The following is a 20,818-nucleotide window of genomic DNA, read 5'->3' on the forward strand; positions in this document are numbered from 1 at the left end:
GGCAACGAGAGTTTTGTGGTCCACAGAGAATAATAAAAAATGCAGATTCTAAGGAGAACTCTTGTATTATTACTGAATACTGAATGTTGATAATAATCACTGTAGAATTAGATTCATGTATGAGATCACTGCATATAGACCACTTCTGTGCTTCCCATCCCAAACCACGTGCCATGATAATTCTTCAGAGTCTAGTGAAGCTGTCATAAATACATGGCACTATATTGGAGTGAGTATGGGGTTTGACCTGTACTGGTAGAGGGGAACCAGGAGCCAGTCAGTTTGGGGGGGATGGGTAGGGTTTCACTGCCGCCTAGATGGGATGCCCACTTACCCTGTGCTTCGTACTTACTGGAGAAGTTGCGAGTCGCCAGCATTGTCGTCAGGATCGCACCCTGCAACACGGCAACCAACGGTAAGGGCTTGGACAGGAACACGAGGATAGGGAGTAGGAGGGTAGAGAGATGAAGGAAGGAATATGGAGGATAAAATAATTATAAATGTTTCCAGCACGAGTTAGAAAGGGAACAGTGATCTCAAAAGTCTTCTGATAAGGAAGTAAAGTGAACAAAAACTAGGAGAAGCATAAGATGGAATACTTAAATCTTAAGAAAAGAATGAAAAAAGAAATGGTTGGAGGTCGAATAGCAAATCAGCATTAGGCATTAGGAGTTAGGAAAGTTGGGGTATGGGCGAGGATATAGGTGAGGGGAACTTTGTTGGCTGTAGACCAGGTACCCAAGATCGCAGACGGAGCAGAGGAGATCAGTAGAACAAAATAAAGCATCACACGTGTTAAAAAGTAGTAAAGATAAAAGACAAACCGTGATATGTAACAAAATAGGACATAGGACAAGCCAATCTGGAATATTAATCCTGTATATGCCACACGGACAACACACCCGGACACAACAAGGGATATGCAGGTTTAATATTCAACTGGTCTGATCTGTTCAATCCTGTGTAAATCAAACAGACGACTACATAAGCGCAGATCCAGCAGCAGCCTGTAAACCCAGAATTTTTGGAAAAGGTGAAGATGGGAATGAAAATGTTGAGGAACGAAGTCAAGGAAGAGGAAAACTTGAGTAATGTTAATAAAAAGATACAAACTTGGAAAATCTGATACAAGCATTCCCACAGACTTACTAGAGAAGTTGCACGCAGTGGCAAGCATGGTCGTCAGGATGGCGCCCTGTAATGAGGCCACACCAAGTCATGAACCACAGTCACAAGGCCAAAAGGACACAAAAGATAAAGAAGAAGAGCAACTTGGGAAGAATGAAGAGAGATAGGCAGAGAACGATCCAAAAGTGGTATTGGGGGGAACCAACATCTAAGAGCTGGTGAAATATTATTATGGTGTATTAAACACGTCTCTCAAACTTGTAACTCCTACACTCACACTGAAGCTTCAATCCTCTATATCAAAACTTATAATAAAATGTTCTCATCGGTGACAAGTGAGCCAATATTGGGTTATGTGGATTACTCACAATTTATCTCTTTGGTAGAAATAGCTTTACAGTATTTTAAAATGTTATATTTACTGAAAATAAATTTATCTTCAACTTTATTATGGCATCATTTTCTATTTTAACACTAATATACAATATCATATCTTATTAATACACTGAGGTAAAAGATTACTTCATTACTGTTCACGGCTGTAAGTTGACATGATAAGTGACCACATCACTTGTCAAACTCTCTCTACAGTTACACGTTATGGATGACTCACTACCGCGTGACAACACGTCCGACTCATCTAATATGACACTTCTCAGCCACAATTAATATTCCATAATGGTTCTCTGTATCTAAGAAAGGTTGAAATAGCCTTAGTGTCTGGTTTATATAATAACTACATTTACATGGACTTAAAATATTACTTCTGTTCTCCTCAAGAATTTTATAAAATACTGTATTATTAAATTTTACTGTATTGTGCTGTTGTCTGGAGGACTTGTGACTACAGTATACAGGGTTTAAAAAAAATTTAGACATTACACACTACCTTACTGTTACAGATTTTCATGGTAATTATATGGGTCTATATTACAACAGCAAAAACTGACCTCACTTATTGAAGAGCGAGATCTCCCGTAAATTTGGTTGACCTCGCACATCAGCAAGAGATGATGACAGAATTATTGTTGTTGTAGTAATGCAAATATTCATGCAATCACCTCCAAAATCTAGTGTAAGTCAGTGTGTGTATACTGTACATTATTTTGAGTCACCTTGTATAGTGGAAGGTGTCCCTCTTGACTAAACTTGATCAAAACATTTATCTCATTGAATGTTTTTGTTTGCTGATCCTTTAACTTATCAATTCACTAACAGGTCAGGGGAATTTTATTTTCTATTTCAGATACCCCCTCCCCCCTCTCCTCAAAGAAAGAGCTTTAATTCAATAACAAGTAATGGGAACTTTATTTTCAATTTCAGCTAAACAAAAAAATAATTAACCACAGTAAACTGCCTGAAAGAGACTGAACACTGAAAATTAAAAGATCAATGGTGGGGAGCTGAAGAAATACAGGAATATTACAGCCACTACAAAAGATACAGTCAAGTAGTGGATGATGCCATACAGCAGTTCATCCTGACCCACAGAGAACTTGACAAACTAAAACAAAAGAGACCTTTGATGTTTGTGTGTCTGGGTGTTATGTCCCCTTGACACCTATGATGCGTGTGTGTGTTATGTCCCCGTGACACCTATGATACTTGTGTGTATTACTTTCCCTTGACACTTATGATGGTTGAGTGTGTCACCTCCCCCTTGACACCCATGATATGTGTATCACCTTCCCTTTACATCTGCCCTGATAATCACTAGTCACAGCAACACCTCCCTCACCTTGTGAAGTATTCAGGATTTGTTCAACTCATAATAAATAAAATTTATTCTGGTTTAAAACAAATACTATAAATAAGGTGTATATTGGGGCTATAATACTTGTTTAAGATTCAGGAGACATTAACGATGTTTAAAGATACAGAGAACTGGGTGTTAAGTGAGTCTTATGCTAATTTAAGGAGAGAACCATTTTTTTAAGGTTAATTTCTTGTACGTACTTTTTAGTAATATATGACTAGTAAAACTTACCTTCAGCTTTCTTCTGGCGTTGAACTTTCTCAAACAGTCGACAGTCTCCTGCCTGTGTACTACGCTGGCCACACGCTCACGTTGCTGTTAAGTGAAATTTCTGTGTCAGTCATTTGAAAACTGTACAATGAGACCTCTATTTAATGGACTGTATGGTGAGGAAAGTCCATTATATTGAGGGTCTGTTAGACATGAAACCTCCATTTCATGGTTTTTATGAAAAGAGAAGTCTGTTATATGGAGGTTTCACTTCATTAAAAATATGTCATATCACACAATGAAAAGATATTGATAAAAATAACTGAAATCTTTAAACTATGGTATCTGTACTTATAATGTTTGTCTGTTTATAATTAAACTAACTCATTGTACTCAAGAATCATGTAAAACTCAATATGGTTAATGTTAATGATAACTATTCAAATAAATGTGATGAAATTTTTGTAAAGCATTAGTGATCCCAGTGACTCATTTCTTTTTCCTTTACTGTATTAATCAACTCTTCATAATATAAGACAGCATTTTTACACAAGAAATTTGATCAATCAATGACAATTTTTCCATTCAGATACATGACTGGCATTTTATTTTGTATTCTGAAATTATCCAGCAAAAGTACAATCAGAGTTGAGCGAGAGACTGTGGAACAATATAAACAACAACATACGCAGATCCATGGATGCTTCAGAGCTTCAGCCGCTGTGATGCGCTTGGCAGGATTGACAGTCAACATGGAATTGATGAGGTTTTTGGCTTCAGGAGTAACTGTGTCCCACTCAGGTGATGGATACTGAAGAGGGAGATTTTATTTAATATGTATTTCTTAAATCTCGAGAATATAGTACGGAGAATGCCAATAATTCGCAAAAGCCGTCCTGTGTTGGTGGATGTGAGCCGGACACTAAAACAAAAATATTCTTGCAAGAAGACTCGATAGAAGAACCACAGAAGCCCTCAGACATGATGAAACAAATGGATGAGAACTTAAGCTTTAACTGGTGGCTGAAGATTCATTAATCAGTTCCCTTATGTATAAAAATACTGTAGATTGAAAATGAACATATAACTTCCACTGATGATGGCTGCTGTCCCTACAACTAACTTCCACTGATAATGGCCACCATCCCTACAGCTAACTTCCACTGATAATGGCCACCGTCCCTACAGCTAACTTCCACTGATGATGACTGCCATATAAGGGTTAAGAAATGAGTCTGTTGCAGAAGCAGTCAACAAAGGTAAATGCAATACAAACTAGAACTACACTGAAACAACCTGAACGTCCTCACCACAACAAAGTTAATGCCTACAATAATTCGTACAGGTATATACAAGCTCAAGACTATATAATATAAAAACATGACTCACATCTTCAAGTTTAAGGCAAGAAATCTGCAAAAAAGAGTCCATGATCTATCCAAGACATAGAGGGGGAATTACCATACATAAATCATCAACCTTAAATACAGTATCTGACAGATGGACAGAAGAGCACATTTTGGCATGGCCCACAAAACACATTCAACTACACCGAAGTACTATTAATAAGCCAAATACAAGCACTGTGTCCAGGTTTGGTGAAAATACTGCAAGGTGTTCTTACAAACAAGAAGATCCACAATACAGTACATTCACCTGTACCAGAGTCATCTAAACCGAACACACCTGATGTAGACAATAATGTGTTGAAATGGTTGTCTAACTTGGTAACAATAGTAAGGACACAATTCATAAAGGCCATACTTGTCATTATACTCCAGATTCAGGTGAATGAACACTCAGCACCTGAAAAAAATCTCTCCTCCCTTCATTTTTCAGCAGAATCATCTATAAACAATTATTGTATATACCTACTTTAATTTTTGTTTTTAAATCTTCATAACTATATGAATTGTCCGGTAAATGACAAGTATCTAATCAATTCCTCAACACAGTCATTCATTACTCGGCTGTCAAATATTCCTGGAAGAGAAAAACAACTTCTTTATTTTTACTGGTATACATCTTTTATTTTTAACTAATAAACTTGAGACTTCAAAAGGCACACACAAGACTGTGATCCCATGAAGTTTAGCCCCCCAAGCTTATTTCATCTGATAATTACAGTCTAATTTGTAACTGGCCAGTGTATAGTATAAGAGATTTAACAAACTAATCCCAGAAGTAACTCATGACTTCAAAAGGTATACTGTACAAGGCTGGGATTACCTTTAGATTAGCACTCTAGGCTTATGTCACCTGATAATTATAATTCAGTACAGTAGTCTAAGTTGCAGCTGGTCAAGGTATAGTATAAGAGACATTGTATAAGAACTCAGAAGTAACTCAAGATCTCAAAAGACACACAAGACTGGGGTCACCCGAAGATTAGCCTCTCCAGTGTATTTCACCTGATAGTTAAACACTGTTAACTGCAACTACCATAGTCAGTGTACAGTACAGTATAAGAGACGTGGGGGAGGAAGTAGCCCCTGAAGTAACTTACATCATAAGCTCCGGCTTTGATCTGGGCGTACAACCTGTGCTGGTCCTCATCCCAGAAGGGCGGGTAACCCACCAGGAGGATGTACAGGATCACACCTGATAATAAACAAGAAAAATATTAATAAAATTTACAAAAATAAATAGAGAAATAAAGATATCACCTTAAAACTATACTTGTGGTGAGTTATGTTATGTCAGCAGTTATGGTGGAAACATACGAGCATTGCCTTACAGTAGATGAGTCTTACCACATGCCCAGATGTCGACAGGTTTCCCATATGGCTCTTTCTTGAGTACTTCTGGTGAGAGGTAACCCGGCGTACCCGCGAACCCTGCAACATTAATACCTCATTAATACCTTGCTAACACTTAGTACAGCCTAACAATAAAAATGCAATGTAAAAATAATAATAATAATAATATATAATAATAATAATAATAATAATAATAATATTAATAATAATAATGATAATAATAATAAAAATAATAATAATAATAATAATAATAATAATAATAATAATAATTATAATAATAATAAAAATAATAATAATAATAATAATAATAATAATAATAATAATAATAATAATAATAATAATAATAATTATAATAATAATAAAAATAATAATAATAATAATAATAATAATAATAATAATAATAATAATAATAATGTACCTGTAATAATAAAAAATGTAACTCACTTATTTTCTAGATTCATATTCATTTGACTAGTCACCTCAGCCTCACATAATGATCCAAGTGGAAATAAAGCTTCTTAGAAATCTGTCTACACCTAACCTGACCTGATCTGACCTAACCCACTAACTGTTGACCATCTCAGAACCAGAGGCTCAACTTGCCATCCTTGACCATAAGAAAAGAAAGACTCAAGTGATGAGATCTATGTTGCCGATTTATTCCAGAACTATATTCATGGTGCCCTGACCAGCCATCATTACCTCTGGCAATACGGTATAACCTAACATATGTATTAAGAGTTGTGAGTGGCTGGGACTCCATGGCAATTGAAACCGAACTCAAAGGTAAACATCTTTAGGACTCAGAGCGACGTTTGCTCAAGCGAATCCACATTTGGCTCTTGGTTCCCGACTGTGAGGCAATTTATTTGCTTTGGTGTGTCTGTGGACTGTATAAAAATAGTGTGTTTTATTTAGTTATGGTGATGTGTGTGTGTGTGTGTGTGTGTGTTGGTGTGTGTGTGTGTGTGTTGGTATGTGTGTGTGTTGGTATGTGTCTGTGAGTGTGTGTTATACCACCACATGTCGCAAATATTTTATATAGTTTCCAATGGAGGGCTAAGAAACTATCCTTACATTTACCCTGTCCATTATCTATTTATCTCTATTTATTTATCTTTCTTTTATCTATGTTTATATTTTAACCTTAGCAAGGTAAGACATTTCAGGCTGTGCCTTTATCACCTCGACAGCCAATCAGACGCCAGAGCAGGCCGAGTAAGTCTTTGATCACACCAACCTTTGATCAAGATGAACTTCTACCTCCCTCCCTCCCTCTCCTTCCCTCACTCTCTCTCTCTCACTCATGACACTGACTTTCGCCTACACTCTTTAACGCGTCAGCCTCCCTCCCACACACTGTACCTCCTCCTTCTCTTCCTCCTCCCTCCCACACACTGTACCTCCTCCTTCTCTTCCTCCTCCCTCCCACACACTGTACTTCCTCCTCCTCTTCCTCCTCCCTCCCACACACTGTACTTCCTCCTTCTCTTCCTCCTCCCTCCCACACACTGTACCTCCTCCTTCTCTTCCTCCTCCTCCCCACACTGTACCTCCTCCTTCTCTTCCTCCTCCCCTCCCACACACTGTCCCTCCTCCTTCTCTTCCCTCCTCCCTCCCACACACCTGTACCTCCTCCTTCTTCCTCCTCCCTCCCCACACTGCCCTCCTCTCCCTCCTCCCTCCCACACTACCTCCTTTCTCTCCTCCTCCCTCCCTCCCACACACTGTACCTCCTCCTTCTTCTCCCTCCTCCCCCCACACTGTACCTCCTCCTTCTCTCCTCCCTCCCCACACACTGTACCTCCTCCTTCTTCTCCTCCTCCTCCCTCCTCACACTTGTACCTCCTCCTTCTTCCTCCTCCCTCCCACACACTGTACCTCCTCCTCTTCCTCCCCCTCCCACACACTGTACCTCCTCCTTCTTCTCCTCCCACACACTCCTCCTCCTTCTCTCCCCCCCACACAGTGTACCTCCTCCTTCTCTTCCCCCTCCCACACATTATACCTCCTCCTTCTCTTCCCCCTCCCTCCCACACACTGCAACTCCTCCTCCACCTCTTTCTCTTCTTAATTTTGCTTATAATCTCAGTCTTATGTCGTTCGCACGGCGCAGTTTAAGGCTCCATGGCCAAGAAGGTGAAATTCTGATAATTAAGTATCGTCCAAGTAATTAGTACAATTAGTTATCAAATTTTCAAGCTCCTGGGACAATTAGGAAAATTAATTATACAAATTTCAACATTTCGACCATAGATCCTGATTCAGCATATCGAGGACGACTTATAATTATATTTTGAACAGAATCAAATTTCAATCCTGCCCCCCACCCACCCACCCACCCACACAAAATAAATAAATCAAGAGGTATCACACGATAACAAAGTACAAACATTTTAACTCTGCATAACAAGATATATTTTCACTCTGGATGTTTTAATATTAACAAAGATTTTAGTAACATGAAGGTACCGTAGCTATATATTTTACACCATTAAATTTTACACTATAACGAGGTAAGCAGAGTGATTTTAAAATTTAATAAGGAAGGGTGATAATAATCCCTATAAGACTAGTGGGGGAGCAAAAATTATTCCCGTTTTTTATGATAATCAAGAGAAGAAGAGGGGGAACTTTTATAATATAAGGGAGGCTATATTTGGCCTTCTTATTTATAGTGACATTATGTGGAGTTTGGGGCCTTTCCACTGCACACACACTCCACCTTCACTATACACACTCAACCCTACACTATCCACACACTACACTCCCCTATCCACAACCCATTAACCACACTCCATCCTCCACTATCCACCCTCCACTAACCACACTCCACCCTACACTATCCACACTCCATTAATTCTCCCAAGAGTGTTTAATATTTCCTCGTCCCTTTTGTTGCTGTGATCTCAGACTAAACTCGCAGTGTGTTTCTTGTCTCACATACTAAGACCACACTGTCTCTCTCCCCCTCCTCTCTCTTCTCCCCCTACTCTCCCCCTCTCCCTCAACCCCTCCCACATCCTCCCCCTCCCCATCCCAAATCATCCCCATCTCTGTCAACCCTTCATCTACCTCCCCTCCCAGATCCTCTCCCCCTCTCCTTCACCACCCTCTCACCTCCCCTCCCAGATCCTCCCCCTCAACTCCTCCCCCACCTCCCCCTCCTCTACCACCCCTCCCCTTCCCAATTTCACTACGAGGTTTGTGGAAAAAAAAAGTTTCCTTATTAATTAAAAAGACACAATTTACACGGCACTATAATTGCTTTTAGCCATTTTCTTGCTCAGTATAATTGCAATAATGTTGATGACTGTGTATAATTGCAATGATATATATGTACTGTATAATTGCAATAGATGTCAGAGTATAATTACACACGGGAGGAACAGTTAACACAGGAAGGTACTCTTAAAAAGGTACTCAACAAATGCACTCAACAAAAGCACTCCTAACAACAGGTACTCTAAAGGTACTTACCAAAAGTGCTCAAAAGGTACTCTACAAAGGTACTCAAGAAAGGTACCCAACAAAAAAGGTACTCAACAAAAAAAGTACTCAACAAAAAGGTACTCAAGAAAGGTACTCACCAAACCATGCCTGCTGATCGCCCTGGACCTCGATAGCTAAGCCAAAGTCGGCGAGTTTGACGGCGGCCCCCTTAGCTTTGCTGGCCAGTAGGAGGTTCTCGGGCTGTGGGGCGGACACACTTGGTAAACACACTTATTAACCTAAACACACTCACATGGTTAACACACTTATTAACCTAAACACACTCACATGGTTAACACACTTATTAACCTAAACACACTCACATGGTTAACACACTCATTAACCTTAACACACTCATACATGGTTAACACACTCATTAACCTTAACACACTCACCACACTCACACTTGGTTAAGACACTTATTAACATTTCACACACACTCACATGGTTAACACACTTATTAACCTTCACACACAAACACACTCACAAGGTTAACGAATTTCTTAACCTACGCAATCACACACACACACACACACACACACACACACACACACACACACACACACACACACACACACACACACACACACACACACACACACACACACACACACACACACACACACACACACACACACAAATTGATCACGAGCGAAAAATGGTGGAAATATTGAAGGAAAACATTAGACTAGACTCGTATGAAGGCCATTTTCTCGCCATATTGTATCTGGCTGGAGGTAATTGTCAATAAGCTTCACACTGTGACTGATTGAATCACATATTGGCGATAATTCAGTATTTTTGGGTGGTGATTTTGACGACGGGTCCAAATAATACGTGAATGTATTTTCTACAACAACTACAACAATAACAACAACATTAATAACAACAACACTACAACAATAACAAGAACAATAATAACAACAACAACAACAATACTACTACTACTACTACTACTACTACTACTACTACTACTACTACTACTACTACCACAACACTATACTATTACTACAGCAACAACAACAACACTATACTACTACTATTGGAAGAAGAAGAAGAAGAAGAAGAAGAAGAAGAAGAAGAAGAAGAAGAAGAAGAAGAAGAAGAAGAAGAAGAAGAAGAAGAAGAAGAAGAAGAAGAAGAAGAAGAAGAAGAAGAAGAAGAAGAAGAAGAAGAAGAAGAAGAAGGAGGAGGAGGAGGAGGAGGAGGAGGAGGAGGAGGAGGAGGAGGAGGAGGAGGACGATAAATGGGTGTAGGAGACCATTATCCCTGGAGACTGATGAAGCCCACGTAACCAACGATGGCTAGAGGAGACCAGGGAAGAGGAGGAGGGAGAAGAGGAGGAGGGAGAATAGGAAGAGGAGAAGGAACAATAGGAAGAAAACTAAGAAGGGAAGAAGAATAGCAAGAAGAGGAGGAAGAGGAACAAGAATAGGAATAAGAAGAAGAAGAGGAGGAGGAGGAGGAGGATGAGGAGGTTAGTGCATACCCCCGTACAGCAGTCCTCTCTCTCTCTCTCTCTCTCTCTCTCTCTCTCTCTCTCTCTCTCTCTCTCTCTCTCTCTCTCTCTCTCTCTCCTAGGATCACAATTCAAAACTAACACTTCCCTTCACCACACAGGCACTATATAAAGCACCACACAAGCACTATAAAAGACACTATAACACCATAAGACTTTAATTAGGGAGGAGCACCAGGTAGCCACTATTCACCTGAGTATAATAAGTCTTATAATAAGGCTCCCTCAACTGTCTATGGAGCCTTATGGTACCTGACACGCCCTCTCAAAATACAGTCTACTACAGCAGGAACCTACAGAATACAATCTACTACAGCAAGGCACTACAGAATACAGTCTACTACAGCAGGAACTTACAAAATCCAACACACAATTACAGGAAGCTAAATACTACAATATACAACTACAGAAACCTACAGAATACACTATACAACAGGAACTTACAGAATACAATATAAAACAACAGGAACCTACAGAATACAGTCTACTACAGCAGGAACCTACAGAATACAGTCTACTACAGCAGGAACCTACAGAATACAGTCTACTACAGCAGGAACCTACAGAATACAGTCTACTACAGCAGGAACCTACATAATACAGTCTACTACAGCAGGAACCTACAGAATACAGTCTACTACAGCAGGAACCTACATAATACAGTCTACTACAGCAGGAACCTACAGAATACAGTCTACTACAGCAGGAACCTACAGAATACAGTCTACTACAGCAGGAACCTACAGAATACAGTCTACTACAGCAGGAACCTACATAATACAGTCTACTAAAGAAGGAACCTAAATAATACAATATACAATGCAGAATATAGTTCACCGTCCGACTTAGTTAAAAAAAATACATATATACAACGAAACCTCAATTTAACGGGCTATATAGAGCGGGAAATCCGTTATATCGAGGGTCTATTATATGTGAAACCTCCATTTAAAGGATTATATGTAGAGAGCAGTCCGCTATAAGGAGGTTTCACTATAATCTCGTGGTAATCACAAGTCATTCACCTTAATAATTAGTGAATTATTTCCTCAAGATCTATAATTCAAAGCAAATTATTATCAGATTTTCAAACTCTTTTAAAATTACGTATATACGGTAATAATAATTGGCAATAAAATCTGTTTTGACGGCTGGATAAACACACACTCATTTACGATAATTTCTCAAAGGTTTAAAACAATTAAAATCATATAATATAAACATACTATAAGGCTAATATATATTTTTATGGTATATATTTAAGATATATATTCAACCACATTTATTTTTGTATTATTTATTTATTTATTCATTCATTTATGTCAGGGGGTAAACAGCGTGTGTATAAGACAGTGTTCAGTTAGTCACACATCAACAAACAGATTGGTGATTTTAACGCGATAGTACAAAGTGTCCAATATAACCGATGTTTACTAGTGATATAATGTAAATACGGTTATAGTGTCTGTTCATTTACTGTGTTTACGCTATCACTACCACCACCATAACTATCACCATAGCTACCACCATCAGGATTATATTACTCTAATCATCACAACCATCACACATCACCACCACCACAACTACTACCACCATCGTGGATTGTGTTACTCTATCATCACTATCACTACTATCATCGCCACCACTATCACCATCATCACCATTATCACCATTACCATCACCACCACATAGACTATAACTCCAGATATTATAGAGAAATATTAATAAAAACAAAACACAAAAGCTATAATCATTCTAAATCCTGAAGTTCAATTATAGTTTTATCCCCTATAATTCTTCAGTATTGAGCTCATAATATATACACTGCTTGTTTAACTCCAATATTCCAAGACTTAGGATAGTTATAGGAAAAGTGTAAAATATTGGATTACTACTACACCAGTGCGTGTGTGTGTGTGCAGTCTCCCCAATGGACGAATATTTCCCATCACTAATTGTGCTTCCTGCATTATGTTGGTTGGCCTGCCTTCCTAGTATCTGTGAGGCTGCCAGTTATAATTTAATAATATTACTGTAGCGATGATACTGCCTCGTGTTGCCTGTGATGTCTCCCTACTGACTGTCAATCCCATGGGAGGACTTGACGACATGGTGTGTATCAGATAATGTTTCGTTGCCAGCACGAATCATGAGGTGATAAGTTATATTCATAATTGTTACCTCATCAATTGCGGTAAAATATCGAAATGCAGTAAATCATAATATCATTGTAATTGGATATGGCATCATAATACACCTGTAATTACTATATTTGTGAATGAATGTAATATCGGATCATAGTGTTTCATATTTCGTTCGAAGCGATTCCATTGTAACCTTGGTTCATGAAAACATAGTAACGTTATATTCCTATTTGGCCACACATCCCCTGGGGCTGAAACAGTATCTAAGGTGCAGACATCAGCGGGGTTACTCATGACGGTATTGGCTTAACATATGGTAACACAATTCATCCCCTTTCATTACATCATGTAGATAATAGGTGATATACTGCAGATATCCTGGTGATTATGAGGTACAAGAAGAAAGAACGAAAGGTGCAGAAATACCAACCCAACCGAGACTGTTGTGTACGTGTTATTGTGTTCACTTCCAAATACATCAGACCCAAGGGAGCCAATACTTTTTGGGGAGAGTGTACATGTGTGCGCGTATATAAAGAAAATACACATAAAAACAGAGAAACACCTTATATTTGTCTGTATGTTTGTAAGAATCAAAACAAACACACACACACACACACACACACACACACCACACACACACACACACACACACACACACACACACACACACACACACACACACACACACACACACACACACACACACACACACACACACACACACACACACACACACACACACACACACACACACACACACACACCAAAACACCCAGACCTTACCTTTAAATCCCTATGTACAATATTATTATGGTGACAATGATTAACACTTTCTAGAATTTGTTGGATACAGTGAGAAGCGCGTCGGCCTCACTGTAGAACTCCCTGGCCACGATATCCTCGAAGAGTTCACCTCCCGTCACTCTGTGGGTAGAGAAGGTCGCGGTGAGTGAGGGGTCAGAGGGAGGTCATTAGGGAGAGGTGAAGGGTCATAGAAGGGGTGTGGTGGGATGGGGTGTGGTGGGATGGGGTATGGTGGGTGGCTAAGGTGGATGGGGTGGGATGGCTAAGGTGATGGGCTAAGGTGGGTGGGGTGGGTGTGTGTGGGGGATCTATCACTATCATCTCCACCACACCACACCACCATCGCCGCCACCACACCACACCACCATCGCCGCCACCATACCACACCACCACCACCGTACCAACAAGGAGGAAGGAGAGGAAGAGGAAGTTCCAGGAAGTATAAAGGAGGGCAGGGAAAAGTTCTAGGAAGAGGGGAGGAGGAGGAGGGGGGAGGAGAATGGAAAGGTGAGGAGGGGGAGAAGGGAGAGAAGGAGGTGGAGACGGAGAGCGAGGGAGAGAAGGAAGAGAGGGAGGGGGAGAAGAAAGAGGAGAGAGAGTGGGGGGAGAGAAGGGCAGGAAGAGAGGAGGAGGAGGAGGAGGAGGAGGAGGAGGAGGAGGAGGAGGAGGAGGAGGAGGAGGAGGAGGAGGAGGAGGAGGAGGAGGAGGAGGAGGAGGAGGAGAAGAGAGAGAGAGAGAGAGAGAGAGAGAGAGAGAGAGAGAGAGAGAGAGAGAGAGAGAGAGAGAGAGAGAGAGAGTCAAGTGATTCAGAGACTTGTTGTGTCTATATAGCACCACAACGCACCTCTTACCAAACACAACTTTACACAAACCCACTACTCACCACACACACTTTCACACAACGACCACCACACACACACACACACACACACACACACACACACACACACACACACACACACACACACACACACACACACACACACACACACACACACTTTACACAACGCATCTCACTCACCACAGTCAAACACACTTCGTCGTAAAACTCCATTTCAGTGGGTTCAGAGTCATAAAAATTTCTCAAGGAATGTAAGTTTTATTTATTTTTAACCCAAAACTGGAGATGGGAAAACGTACCTAGTTATGATAGAATTCTGGGCACTCAGAGGTGTTGTGTGTGTGTGTGTGTGTGTGTGTGTGTGTGTGTGTGTGTGTGTGTGTGTGTGTGTGTGTGTGTGTGTGTGTGTGTGTGTGTGTGTGTGGTTTCTTCACTGTCAGAATTTAAATGATGGAAACATACACACAACATACACTGAACAAGAGGAACGTACACACAACATACACTGAACAAGAGGAACATACACACAACATACACTGAACAAGAGGAACGTACACACAACATACACTGAACAAGAGAAACACATGTATACTCGAGAGTAAATATTTAACACCTATGTATACTCAGAGTGATAATATATAACACATATGTATACTCACAAGTCAAATACGAGATAATGGAACGATTCCTCCTGTATACTATCGTGCAGGCGAACTGTAAACAAAGAGACATAAACATTAGAAGAGTTTACGTAAACAATCATTTTTGTCAACACAGTCATATATATTAACACATTCATATATGTAAACACAGTCACATATATGTAAAGTCTTATATATAAACAGTCATATAAAGTCGCACATAAGTAAACACCAGTAGCATATATGTAAACACATGCATGTCAATAATTTTCAATGGCTTTATAGACATATTTTCGTTGTTATTGTTTATATACCCGACTTAGAGATCGTTCGTGTCGTCATTATTATCGTTTCTGGTGTCTTTCTGTTCTCATTCACTACGACCGCAAAGAGAACACGATACAGCGTTAAAGTTTTGCCCATTGAAGCATCTATGTGTTAAAATATTATAGTATAATGTTAGTTTTGATGTGGAAGGTTAATTAAGAGTTAAAAGGCGTTGTTATCATTATTATCATTCCAACACACACACACACACACACACACACACATACACACACACACACACACACACACACACACACACACACACACACTTAACTCTTTAGAATATTAAAGGTATACATATAATTATAAGTATTATCAGAAAAAACGACATCTCTTTTTTTTCAGCTGCGAGACACAACGAAAAGTTCTACAATATTGGCACCATTACAAACGTACACGACAACAGTACAGCATGGCACAGTACAGCATGGCACAGTACAGCATGGCACAGTACAGCATGGCATAGCATGGCATATGGCATGGTATCTGGAAGTGGCCGTCTTTACAATATTAAGTAACCTACAAAACGTATTATCATTTTCCTAAATTATTCACAACCAGGTGTTTCTTTATACCTACACCACCCCCCGTACAGTACACCAGTCTGTACTCTCCTCATAGTGTCATCTGTTTAGTACAACGAGATATACTGTACATAACTATTACATATTGTACATTAGGTGTTGTTACTGCTACATGTTCAACACTGGTCTGAGTGCCACATATTCAACACAACATAACTTTATACACATGTGATGAAGGAAGCGGGTGAGAGGAGCTCCAGGTGTAAGAAACTCAAGTGTGTACAGGTGTGATACTATCAACAGTGGCTACCTCACCAACACACTCTCTCACCTACCACCACCTACCACCTACCACCACCTACCACCACCACCATCAAAAGACCCACTCATCTTACCCCTTTGGGACCTCCTTTTCACAAACGCCACCTCCACCCCCTCTTGAACCACCTTTTTACTGCTAGTACACAACCTCTCCAGACACACACACACACACACACGCGCCAATTCGACCCTCCTTCCCTTCTTTCTCTTATCTTTCTCCCATCCTCTTCTCTCTCACACACAAACAAAACATGTTTCACTCCCCACGACCCGCTTGTGTGTGTGTGTGTGTGTGTGTGTGTGTGTGTGTGTGTGTGTGTGTGTGTGTGTGTGTGTGTGTGTGTGTGTTGTGTGTGTGTGTGTGTGTGTGTGTGTGTGTGTGTGTGTGTAGAGAGAGAGTGCGCGGGCGTTATCATTTTTCTGCGGGGACAAAACTCTACGGTCTCTCCCCCTACATTTCACTACCCCTACACACACAGTAATTATATATATATATACATATACCCCTATATATATATATATATATATATATATATATATATATATATATATATATATATATATATATATATATATATATATATATATATAATGTACACAATGCATTAGCCAGTGTTGCTAAATGGAGGCCAAGTATTTTCCCAGTGGTGGTGTAGGATGATACAGTGTACTACACACACAGTGATGAGTGAGGGAGGTAAGGTAGGTGGAGGTAAGAGAGGGATGGAGGTAAGAGAGTGGGGGAGGTAAGATAGGAGTGGAGGTAAGGTTGGGGCATAGGTGAGAGGTAGAAGTGAGGTAGGGGGATGGGTGAGGGAAGAGGAGGTAAGACAGGTGAGGATGATAATTAGAGGTGTAGGAAGAGGCAGAAACAGGTGTAATAATTCAGGCAGGTCGCTCACTAGTGCTATCTGGCCCCGGCTCAATCAATACTGGAGTCCCACGTCCCCCAGGTCCTCCTCCACCAGGTGTCCCTCCTCCACCAGGTGCCTCACTCCACCAGGTGTGTCCCTCCTCCACCAGGTGTGTCCCGCCTCCACCAGGTGTGTCCCTCCTCCACCAGGGTGTGTTCCGCCTCCACCAGGTGTGCCCTCCACCAGGTGTGTCCTCCTCCACAAGGTGTGTCCCTCCTCCACCAGGTGTGTCCCTCCACCAGGTGTCCCTCCTCCACCAGGTGTGTCCTGCCCACCAGGTGTGCCCTCCTCCACCAGGTGTGTCCCTCCTCCACCAGGTGTGCCCCTCCTCCACCAGGTGTGTCCCTCCTCCACTAGGTGTGCCCCTCCTCCACCAGGTGTGTCCCTCCTCCACCAGGTGTGTCCCTCCTCCACCAGGTGTGTCCCTCCTCCACCAGGTGTGTTCCTCCTCCACCAGGTGCCCCTCCTCCACCAGGTGCCCCTACCCACCAGGTGTCCTCCTCCACAGGTGTGCCCTCCTCCACCAGGTGTGCCTCCTCCACCAGGTGTGCCTCCACCAGGTGTGTCCCTCCCCCACCAGGTGTGTCCTCCTCCACCAGGTGTGCCCTGCCACCAGGTGTGCCCTCCTCCACCAGGTGTCCTCCACCAGGGTGTGCCCCTCCTCCACCAGGTGTGTCCCTCCTCCACCAGGTGTGTCCTCCTCCACCAGGTGTGTCCCTCCTCCACCAGGTGTGTCCCTCCTCCACCAGGTGTGCCCCTACTCCACCAGGTGTGTACCTCCACCCAGGTGTGTCCTCCTCCACCAGGTGTGTCCCTCCTCCACCAGGTGTGTTCCTCCACTACTACAGGTGTGTCCTCCACTACTACAGGTGTGTTCTCCACAACTGGTGTGTCCTCCACCACCAGGTGTCTCCTCTACTACTACAGGTGTCTCCTCACTACTACAGGTGTGTTCCTCCACTACTACAAGTGTGTTCCTCCACTACTACAGGTGTGTTCCTCCACTCACTACAGGTGTGTTCCTCCACCACTACAGGTGGAGTACTAACACAGGTAATAACATAGCATCTCATCACCTTCCTCAGTCCTCCACCACTAGCTGACATGGTGGTGCTTGTGGCCACGGTGAGGAAACATGAGGGAGGAGGGAGATAGAATGAGTTAAAATGAGGAAGAGGGAAGAAGGAATTAGAATGAGGGAGGAAGAGAGAAATGATGAGGAAGGAGAGGAAGAGATGGGTCAATGAGGGAGGGGGGGAGGAGGAGGGAGGGAGGGAGGAGGGAGGAGGGGTAAACATTACATCAGCCAAATAACATTACATCCTCACTTGTTTCCACCAACCAACCCCCCCCACACACACACACACACACCTGATCTAATACCAAAATCACATACGTTCATTATTGTCATATCATTCTCTAACTTGTGTCAACCGTGAAGTAAAAATATTTTCCAGTGGTGTATTGTTGTTGTTGTTATTGTTGTTGTTATTGTTGTTGTTGTTGTTGTTGTTGTTGTTGTTGTTACTTTGTTGTTTTTGTTGTCTTTGTTGCTGTTATTATTTTGTTTTTGTTTTTGTTGTTGTTTTTGTTGCTGTTGTTTTGCTGTAGTTGTTGTTGTTGTTGTTTTTGTTACTGGTAGTGGGAAATTGCCTTATGAGAGACAGGACAAAGACACAAACAAACAAAGACAAACAGAGAAAAATAACAATACTATAATCTCTTGTCGTTAATTTCAATATTTTATTATAATCACCAATCCTTGTGTTAGGGTTCATAAGATAATAAAAAGAGAGGAACAAAAAATAATAAATATATAAAAATAATTATTCAACCATCTTTACAATTACCACAGAAGTCATCTCAAACTGATCAATTTTATTCATTAATTCTTTATCAATAACCTGAAGCAAAAAAACAAAAACAATCCCAATTACCCAGAAGAACAGACAATATATACAATACAATATAAACAATATATCATTAGTCGTCCAGGATGTATTGTAAAGATGAAATGAATGTGAATAATATTGTTATGTCGAGGTAAAAAATATATTAAAAAAATATCATCAATTTGCTTACTAACCTTGGAGAACAAAAACTATTGATACTTTTTTTTTTTTACTTTTTGATGTATAGAAAGTAGGCGTTCAAATTAACTTAAAAAATAGTATTAAAATTATTGATAGAAATTTGTAGCTTTTCAGAAATGTTGACGAGTGTATAATATACACATTACACCTGTCTCATGGTCACACCTGTCTTATGGTCACACCTGTCTCATGGTCACACCTGTCATGGTCACACCTTCAAGCACAGGTACAGTAGGACAGGTGTATAATGAGTCAGGTAAACATAAGTGAAGGGAAAGGTCATTATGGGTGGGAATAATTCAGTGACTTTATAAATTGGTTTGAGTGGTAATATTTTCACTCGGCTAATAAGTGTTTGACCAATATGTGCAGCCAATATGTGCAGCCAATATGTGCAGCCAATATGTGCAGCCAATATGTACAACCAGTGATTCCAAGGGGGTCATAAAACAAGAAGAATAAACAAGACAAAACCATATCAGTTAACCGAGAAACAAAAACATATACTGATACACAGGTAAGATAAAGAGGTAGTGAAGAGAAATAGAAAGTGAGATACAGAGATAGAGAAAGGTAAATTTAAGGCTAAGGTCTCTTCTCTCTCTCTCTCTCTCAGGTAATTAATCTTTAGGCTGTTCCTCGGCTGTGACATGAGGCAAGATTCACCTCCTACAGCCGAGATACAGCAACAGCCGGCCTCCCACCCCCATCCCCTGTTGTATCCGAGTATAGGTTAGAGGCCAACACACCAGGCAGGAAAGTATCCGGCATAAAAGGTCAGCCCGGCAGCCGGCCAAACCTCCCCCCTCCCCCATCTCAGCTGGTAGTCTCAGCCATCCTGATTGTTCTGAGAAAATTGGATTTTCTGGCTCTGCTCAGCGAGTATTGAATCAGCTACTGAGGCTCTGATCTTAAAGTAATTTTATTCAACTGCCACCAGACCACCCCAGGGTAAAACTTTCTTCTCCAACACTAACACCACCAACAACACCATCACTACCCCTTACCAACACACCATCACCCACTCCCCTACCACACCACACCGCCAACAACCCACATCCCTACCACCACACCACCCCCCACTATCACCACCACCACGACACACATTTGTTCATCAGCCCACACACTGTCAGGGCTGGGGTGGAGTCATCAACACCCCGCCGTACAGCACACACACACACAGATAATGGCTGCTCCTCGTGTAACGAGGATGGCCGGCCCAAGGGCCACCTAGGTGTGAATTTGTTTAAGGTGTAGAATCTGTCGCCAACACAACAACCACACCCTGAGTTAACGGACAACTCGCCAACTGCACTGGCTAACCATTACCCCGAAACACAAT

At 41.2% G+C, this 20,818-nt stretch overlaps 1 protein-coding gene across 1 annotated transcript in view; it reads right to left on the minus strand.

Annotated features, from left to right (window-relative positions):
- Positions 1–20,818, minus strand: part of LOC121868300 (calcium/calmodulin-dependent protein kinase type II alpha chain-like) — a 204,551-nt gene that overhangs the window by 57,857 nt on the left and 125,876 nt on the right. The window contains 9 exon segments of the mRNA XM_042368752.1: positions 1,150–1,195; positions 3,116–3,199; positions 3,783–3,905; positions 5,601–5,695; positions 5,848–5,931; positions 9,444–9,546; positions 13,795–13,872; positions 13,875–13,935; positions 15,316–15,370. Of these exon segments, the coding sequence (XP_042224686.1) occupies positions 1,150–1,195; positions 3,116–3,199; positions 3,783–3,905; positions 5,601–5,695; positions 5,848–5,931; positions 9,444–9,546; positions 13,795–13,872; positions 13,875–13,935; positions 15,316–15,370 (729 nt within the window).

The sequence above is a fragment of the Homarus americanus genome, unplaced genomic scaffold, assembly GCF_018991925.1.
Source record: "Homarus americanus isolate GMGI-L3 unplaced genomic scaffold, GMGI_Hamer_2.0 scaffold19318, whole genome shotgun sequence".
NCBI lineage: Eukaryota > Metazoa > Arthropoda > Malacostraca > Decapoda > Nephropidae > Homarus > Homarus americanus.